The 8,990-nt window shown below is 42.3% G+C and overlaps 1 protein-coding gene across 1 annotated transcript; it reads left to right on the top strand.

Moving 5' to 3' along the window:
- The first annotated feature begins 8,505 nt into the window (after window positions 1-8,505).
- On the top strand, window positions 8,506-8,727 carry LOC114491360 (protein kish-A-like). The gene has a single exon (XM_036029741.1). It carries the CDS (start codon window positions 8,509-8,511, stop codon window positions 8,725-8,727), a length of 219 nt encoding a protein of 72 aa, XP_035885634.1. The 5' UTR covers window positions 8,506-8,508.
- Window positions 8,728-8,990: the final 263 nt, after the last annotated feature.

Raw genomic sequence — 8,990 nt, 5'->3', positions numbered from 1 at the left:
CACTAAACACTGTATTTGGGAATTTTTATATTTCAAAGAAATTTCTGAAGAACATGAGATTCTTTAGCTTTGTGAAACAGTTTGAAAAACATTCTTCTAAATATGAATATGAGCAGTTCCCATCTTACCCCAGCCCTTCAGACAAGATTCTCTGTGAAACTGAGAATTGCCTTGGAGTTTGTGAAGAACACACTCATTCAGTAGATGTGGGACTGAGCTCAGAGACTGCGTATTCACCAGCAGGATGTGAGATTATTATGAAGATCAATAAACTTTACTTCGAGAAATGTTATTTTAAGTTAGAGGTGAGCCATTGAGTTTCAGCTGAGCTCTTTGCTTTTCCCGTTTTTCCTTTTCCATTTCCAATCTGCCAGTGCCTTGGATTACCTTCCCAGATGTTCTCCAACTGCTCCTCACCAAGATCAGCCTATGTAAGGAAGGCCCATGACAGGGCGTAGTCCCCAACTCCCATCTCCTGTCCTCACCCCTCAGTCCCACGCTGCACTTCCTTTTGTAGCCTACTTGCTTTTGATGGTCTCAGAAGAGTTTTCTCTCCCACTTCATTCCTTTGTGTTCACAGGCTCACCATTAATATTTCTCCAGGCATTTTGTCCCTTATCTCTGTGAACCACATGGCTATCTAAGAATGAATCAAAAGTGAGGTAACTACGGCAACCATACACATAAAGAACAATGATAGGAACTGAGGTGTTGAATTTAGGATTTAGATGTGATTTGACAGTCACCATTGAGGAGCTGAATGTCTGAAGGAAGGTATCTTCGACTCGTTCTGTGGCGTTCTACAAGTCCTAACTAGATCCACCAAGTAAAAGTTACACAAAAGTAGATTTGGGTTAAGGATAAAGAAAAACTTCCTAAAAAATGTATCCTTACAAAAAAGTTACAAAAATCCAGTCACTAGGAGTGCTCAAACAGGGGATGGATCATTTCCTATGAGGATTTGGTAAAGGAAAATATTCTACTGGTGAGGATCAGAATTCATTCATTTCTTCATTATTTAATGAATTTTATAGAGCACCCACTGTGTGGATGGTACCCCAAACAGAGATAAATAAGACATGTTTTATGAATCAGAGGAGCACAAAGTCCAGCAGAGAACTGCACACAGGAGCAAGTACACGGCCATCTAGTGTGAGCGCAACAATGGAAGAGTAGACAGAGAGTTGCAGCCCTCAGCTAGCATCAATCACAGGTATGTGAGAGAGCCAGCTTCGGAGATTCTAGCTAGCACATTTTATTATATACTTTATTATGTATGTATATACACATATATATGTTTTATTTTTTAGAGCAGTTTTGGGTTCACAGCACAACTGAGCAGAAAGTACATAGGGGTCCCATGTATCCCCTCCTCCAAAAGATGCATAGGCTCCCCAACAAGGCACCAGGGTGGTACATTTGTCACAACTGATGAACCTACATTAACACAGCATAATCATCCAAAGTCCATAGTTTGCCTTAAGGTCATTCTTGGCATTGCACCTTCTATGGATTTTGACAAATGTATAATGACAATGCATCCATTCACACACTGCCTTGGGTAGTTCCACTGCCTGTCCTAAAAATCTGCTCTGCTCTGCTCTTCCTAGTCACCATCCCACCCTCCTCTCAAGCCACTGGCAACCACTGATCATTTTCCTGTCTCCATAGCTTTGGCTTTTCCAGAACGTCTACAGGTGGAATCATATAGTATGTCAGACTCCTAGTTTTAATTAGCACTCATCTCCTCCTGAGACTTCATGCCAATAAACTTTGTTCAGTGCTTAAGGACACCATACTTGCCTTCAAAGAGTTCATCATTAAATAGTGCAGGATTCAGAAAATAATAATAGTAACAATAATAACAGCCATAAAGTATGATAAGCATTGTAACAGATACTGCAGCGGGGTGAAGGAGGTGTTCCCTGGCAAGGAAAGTAAAAGGGTCAGTTGATCAAGAAGCCCTTCCTGCCCTGGCTGGTGTGGCTCAGTGAAATGAGTGCCGGCCTGTGAACTAAAGGGGTCACTGGTCTGATTCCCAGTGGGGGCACATGCCTGGGTTGTGGGCCAGGTCCCCAGTGGGGGACGCTTGAGAGGCAACCACACATCGATGTTTCTCTCCCACCCTTCCCCTCTCTCTGAAAAAAAAGAAAGAAAGAAACCCTTCCTGATGGAGAGGGCACCTCAACTGAAATTGAAAAACAAGTAGGATTTAACAAGTTGGCGATATCTGGGGAAAGTTTTCTAAGAAAAACAAATAATACAAGAAATTACCTGGATGTTAAAAAAAAAGGTAATTGGTATTTTCTTTCAAAAACCAAGAACTGTGCTCCGCATATTTTATTGTATTTAACTCCCACAACAATCTTGGCAGTAAAGGTCTTTTCACTGAGGCACAGAGAAGTCACTGAGCTGGTAGGGAGCAAGCTGGGATTAGAAACCAGCGATGCAGGAAAGATGTACTTAGCTGCTGCACTCTGAGCAGAACCGCAGTAAATGGATCCCAGTGGCCTGCTGTAGGGCAGTAGCAGACAGGTAGAGACAGTGGACAGATTTGAATAAAGTACGGTGTGATTGACTGAAAGAAACGCAGGAGACGGAAAGAGGGCAATATCAGTCAGGATGTATTGAGTCTCAAGGAACAAAGAACTCAACTGAAAGTGACATAAACCAGAGGCAAGGTATCTGGGGGAATGTTTGGGGCTCCAGGGTGCCATTAAGGACCATCCCTGACATGCAGGTGTTGTAGCCAGCATGGACACAGAATGCCTGCCCCATGTTCTGGTTTCATGGGCAGACCTGACTGCCCCAGCCCTAACCTCTCTGGGCTAGAGCCCAAACAGAGCTTTCCCAACCTTTCCCGTGGCCTGCTGCATCCTGCACATTTAGAGCCCTTAACACGCAGCTGTGTGGACACCCCCAGCATCTCCTTCTGCTAAGGAGATGGGACACACTGTGTGGGGGGGCAATCTGTTCTGTATGGGACATATTGAGATGTGTTTGCTTGATTTTTAACATGGGAGATATTTGAGCTATGTTTAAACACTGAAAGTAAATACCCAGATAAAAAGGTAGAGATTGAGGGTACAAGAGAAAAGAGACGACCGAGGGCACTAATGTGCATTGACTTGTGAGAAGGCCTGGGATCCTGAGTGCTCTCTGCTGTGTGGGACAGGGACCCAGCATCTGGTGGACAGGCGAGACACCCATGCTGTGGCCATGGGGACAGCACCTGCTAATGACTTGAAGAACTTCTTTTAAAAAGAGAGAATAATACAATCATTATACTATTCTTTATAAAATATAAAGAATATATGTTTATGAATATATGTTTAAGAATATATGTTTATGAATATATGTGAATATATGTTTAATATATTCATTATGAGTCCACATGTACTTACTGCATACCTTAAGCAATTATCACTGATGGGACCACTTTGTTTCCACTGTACCCTCACTCTTCAACTCTCCCAGCCTGATGGTTTACATATGTACATATCAGTCATTATAATACATATTGAAATTAAATGAAAATTAATAGTGATTCCTTAATTTCTTCCAGTATTCAGTTGGTAGAGAATCAGACTGTTGACCCCAGGTAGAGCCTTTTGGAAGAAAGTAGCAAAGGAGGATTTGTGCTGAAATGCACATCTGACCCCTCACTGCCATACTGTTAGGGGCATCTCCCCAAAGCAGACAAGTCCTGGGCACAAAGTAGGGTCACAATTACAGTCCTGGCTGGTCCAAAAGTTCAAGTCTCAGAGGTTGACCTGTGGCCAAACTCAGCCACACTTAATTAATCCACTCATTCATTAAATATGCACTAAGCACCTCTTCTGTGTCAGGCACTGTTCAAGGCACTGGGCATAGAGAAGTAAACAAATCAGACATGACCCCTGGCCTCATGGGGCTTCTAGACTAGCACAGTATGCTCCCTCTACCCCTGTGAATAGTCCAGCACTCTGCTCTCTTCCAACTGGTGTTTTTTGTTAAGCAGTATTATGACACTGAAGGGACTTCTAAGAAAAAAATGTCATCTAAAGTAGCTAGATCTTTTATTAATGTATGTTTATACATTCAAATTAGAAGCAACCTAAATGTATGTCAGGACGGAACCCTTAAGAACACAACTTTTAAAAATGATGAATTAGATCTGCCCATATGTGTGCGTTACAAATATATATTCAATGTTTGCTTAAATCAAGGCTTTCAAACTTCAGCATGTATGAGAATGACCTAGAGGGCTCTGCATAATAATAAAGTGGGAGAAAATTTGAGTTCTGAGGGAAATTAGGGCAGAGGAAAAAAAGAGGTGGGGAAAAATAGCTAAAGAGAAATGGCCAAAGAGACTTTGGAACAAACTTAAATATTTCATTTTAGTTATTTGCTCTACTATCCTGCATTTGAACACTTTGAATTGTCTCTGAACCTTTTGGTATTGTTTTGGTCAATAGCACTTTGAGGGGTGGAGGGATCCGATGTATTCAATGCAGGGTGACATGGCAGGAAAGGGAGAGTACCTACAGAGGGTGAGACCCAGGACAAGGAAGGACTGAGCATTTAGCAAAAGCAGGACATAAAAATCAGAGGTGACTAGGAGCCATGGAAGCTTGGGTGTCCCTGGGGAGAAGGAGTGACAAGAGATAGATATTTTTATTGAAATATAATGAAAGTGGGTGTCGTCATAAAGCTGGAGGGCTGGTGATAACCATCAGCTGATATCCAGCCAGGGACCCACACTGAGCACAGACAAGGCCAAGTGTGGCAATGTCGCAAATTATGGGGACAGAGTCGTGCTGTGGAAGAGGGGTGAAAGAGAACATAAATAAGAGAATATTCTTATTCTCAGAATAGAGCCCTGCCAAACTGTTAAATAATTTAAGGAGAATACACCCTCCTCAATACCAGAAAGGATTTCCTAACCAATAAACAACTGGTTCCAAGTAATAAGGTTGCAATCTATACCTTAATACCACCTGGCATCGTTGACCAAACAGAACACCAGTAATGTAAGAAGCACCTGTGGTAACAGTGCTCTTTCATTGTGATAATAAATTAGCACAGGCTGCAAAGTCAAAACCAGTTCATATTCTAAAAAGTATTGCCTCGTAATGGGTAAAACTTGCTTTTCCAGCAGCAACTCGATGACTCAGCCTTTTGTGAGAGAAAGATAGAGTATAAGGACTACCCCAGCAATGCCTCCATAGAGCTAGGTACTTTCAAATCTGCTGCGATGGCACCCAGTGCTGAATTCAGTCACAGCACTTACTATATTGAATGTCAATGTCTGATCATTTGTTCTTTTTCTCCAGGGGACTATGAGCAGGTTAGAGTCGGGGACTGTGTCTTTCATTAGGCCCTAGCACGTTATACACTCTCCTCAGAGGGACTGTTTTTGTAATGAGTGCAGCAAGGATTGTATGTGTGTTAGAGTAGCCAAAGAAAACAATAGTAGGCCTTAAGAGTCCCTTCCTATAAAAATGACAGGATTGAACTGCACCGTGGCCAAAGTCTCCAGACGTACAGGGCATTATTTGCATAAGATACTTGATTTGTTTAAATGATTTAGAACTTCCATAAGTTTTCCCGAGAATCTATCTGCTACTGCTGATTCGAGCATTTCTTTAGAGAGGACAGAATCCAAAATCCTAAAGAATGGAGTGTCCATCAGGCGCTGGAAAATCCCAAGTCTATCAGAGACGTGTGATAAGACGGTGATTCCTGGGGGATCTGCGGTTTCAGTTTCAATAGTAAGTCACTCTAAGTGAAAGAAACCAGACACAATAGGTCACATATTGTAGGATGAAATATCCAGACTAGGTAAATGCCTCGAGACAGAAAAGTTTAGTGGTTGCCAGGGCCTGGAGGAGGGGGGACGGCTCAGGGGAATGGGGAGCAATTATTTAATGAGTAGGGGTCTCCTTTGGGGGTAATGAAGATGGTTCGGAATTAAATAGAGGGGACTGTTTTACACTATGGTGAATTCACTTAATGCCACCCAACTGTACACTTTGTTATATGAATTGTATAGTTTTAAAAAATCTCTCGGCTGATAGGCTTTAAAAATAACAATGTTAATAATAGTTAACATTTATTGTGTGGTTATTATGTTCTAGGTGCTCTTAATTCTCACAGTGCCCTGTGAGGTAGGTCCTGTCATTATTCCAATCTTGCACAGGCTCCAGTTTGCCCACTGGAGCAGCAGGTGGCAAAGCAGGGCTCAAAACTCTGCCCTGGCCTGTGCCAAGTCTCTGCCCATTGGTAATGGACTCTGGGTGCACAACTGATACAGCCCAGGGTGGTGTGAGCAACTGATTTGAAGAGACCTTGATTGACAAGATAACCAAACTCTTTACATGTTTTTCTAATACCAAAAATATACCTGTCTAGTTGTCAAGTGAATGAGTATAAAAACTGGGTCTCATTGGTGAGCAACTCCCTTGAAGGAGGGGATGGCAGAGTTGACCCTGTTAAAGGGATCATAGCCAGAATGAGCCTTACAAGCTCTGGGTCTCTTGGGAAACACCGTGAGAATTCTGCTGACATCTTTTACAATCAGACTTTTTTAATGGCATAGATGCTCTGTACCTAGGTCCCTAGAAACTTCTCTAAAAAAGACAAGTGATACACTCTCCAGAAAGAAATCCCTGGCAAGATCAGCTGTGTGTACATCATTATATTGAAGAAGCCCTTGCTCATTGGACAATTCTGGCAAAACGCCTTATGAGATTATATTGTGGGAAAAGTCTTTATTGATTTTTGAAATGCCGTGCCTGAGAAAAACCTTCCATATTTGTGTACATGGCTGTTTATTAATACTGTTGTGTACTCTGATGTGTCCTGAGGCATATATCCTTCACCTGCTGAATGTGGTGCAAGCCTTGGGCCTCAGTGTTCTCGAATAGTCCACACCACCTGATGGCAGGTGATGTGACCCTACGGCATGAGCTCTGGGCTTCCATCCAGAGCATTAAAATAGTATGCTCTTTCAAGGGGAACTTTTCGCATGCAAAATCTATGCTCCACACCTTTAATCTGTGATTCCCTGCATCCTCCAAAAGTTGTCAGTAGGTCTGAAAATAATCTGCATATATCATGGAACATTCATCCATTCCTTGTGCTCAACTGCTTCTGTTGGCCAGAGGTTCTGCCTAGATTATGGACAATATTTAAAGGAACATACAGTCTCACTAGTTGGGGCCTTTTGAAATATTAAATGTCAACTGCTCAAGAGGCACGATTGGAGGATTTGATCGGGAACTCCGTAAGCCAGGTGATCCCCTCCCGTCTCCTTGAATACCCCCATGTGCAGCACTGAAACAGCAAGAGAGCAGGGCCCTGCACGAAGGAGTGCAACGCCCTCACAGGAAGTGAGTTCCTTTAGTGAAATTCAAATCCGACTGCTGACTAATAGTGAGGGTAAGAAGCATGTCTCAGTCGACATCACGGTGAACAGCACCTCTCGATGTGCTCCAGGCTTGCTTCACAACTGCCTATGTGGTACCTCCATTTCAGTGTCTTAGGCAACTCAGATTTACTATGTGCAGAATTGAACACTGGATTTACTACTTTCCTCCTAGACTTTCCCAATTTCGGTAAATGCCTCCACCATTCACCCATTGCTCAGGGCAAAAAACCCAAAGGTGATCTTGAATCCTGTCTTTCACTCACAACCCACATCCAAACCCATCACTAAATCACCTTATCTCTGTCTACAAAATATATCCCAAACCTGAGAGCCCTCAGCCTCTTACTTTGGCTCTTCTAATAGCCTTCTAACTCGCTTTCCTGCTTCTACCCTTGCTCTCCTGGTCTATTACATAACTAGAGGCCAGAGTGTTCTTTCTAAAACAAATAAAATAGTACTAATGATGATAAAATCAGATCTTGTCACCTCTTGCTCAAATCCTTCCCACAATTTCTCATCACACTTATAATCCTACCAAAAATATTTATTATGGCCTGGAAGACTGCATACCTCTGCAACCACACTGCAGTCCTCGTGAGTCTATTCTAATTTGGCCTCTCACTCTTCTTCAAGCTCGCTGAGCACATTTTCATCTCAGGGCCATCGCGTGTGTTGTCCTTTCTACCTGGAACATCCTTCCCCAGACATTTGCCTGGCTCACTCTCTTATTTCTTTCAGGGCTCTGCTTACATGTCACCTTTTTCAGTGAGGCATTCCCTAACCTACGCATCTGACATAGCCCTCCTACATTCCTCATCCTTTTACCAAACTTTATTTACAGCATGGATCACTTCTGACATATTTAAATATGTGTTGAATGGAGAAATGAATGGTCTAGCACCCTTACTAACAACACTAGAGAGTGAATTTTACCATCTGAAGTTGTCCAACTTTCTATGACATTGCATCCTTCCCCTCTGCATACAGTATATATCCCTCAGACGCACTTTCCCTGGCAGTAAAAAGAATGTATGCTTTGGAAACTAAGTCCAAACTAATCACACTAACATACAATTTCAAGAACATTGGGCTTCACTATGTCTGCCATTTTCAACTTTCAGAGTCTGTTGACTGTAATCTTGCTCCTTATACATACTTGTGCTTATATCCCATCCTTGACACCCAGCCTCCTGGACAGAAATAAAGCTGGATTGCTGGGTGTACTTTGGAAGTGCACCGGAACTAGGGAACAGAAGAGGCCTTCCATTGCAGTGTGCTATAGAGTGATGGCCTTCAGCATCCTCTTCATACAGTAGCTTGAAAAATACTGCTGTCAGATTTCAATATAAAATCTTAACTGCAGAAAATAATGGAAAAGGATGGCTGACTTTATCTCTGAACATTGAATGACATAAATGCCCAGCTGCTGTCCTCTATTTTGTTAGTGGACCAATGTTCTACATAATTAGGATGTAACCACTTAAATACTCAGAGGGTATAACAATCAATCTCAGTGCTGTCACTACAGTATTACCTTCTGCAAATGTTATTTTGTTGTGTCCAATACCAGTTTTTAGTG

The sequence above is a fragment of the Phyllostomus discolor genome, chromosome 1, assembly GCF_004126475.2.
Source record: "Phyllostomus discolor isolate MPI-MPIP mPhyDis1 chromosome 1, mPhyDis1.pri.v3, whole genome shotgun sequence".
Classification (NCBI taxonomy): Eukaryota; Metazoa; Chordata; class Mammalia; order Chiroptera; family Phyllostomidae; genus Phyllostomus; species Phyllostomus discolor.
This window is presented reverse-complemented; position numbering and strand designations above follow the sequence as displayed.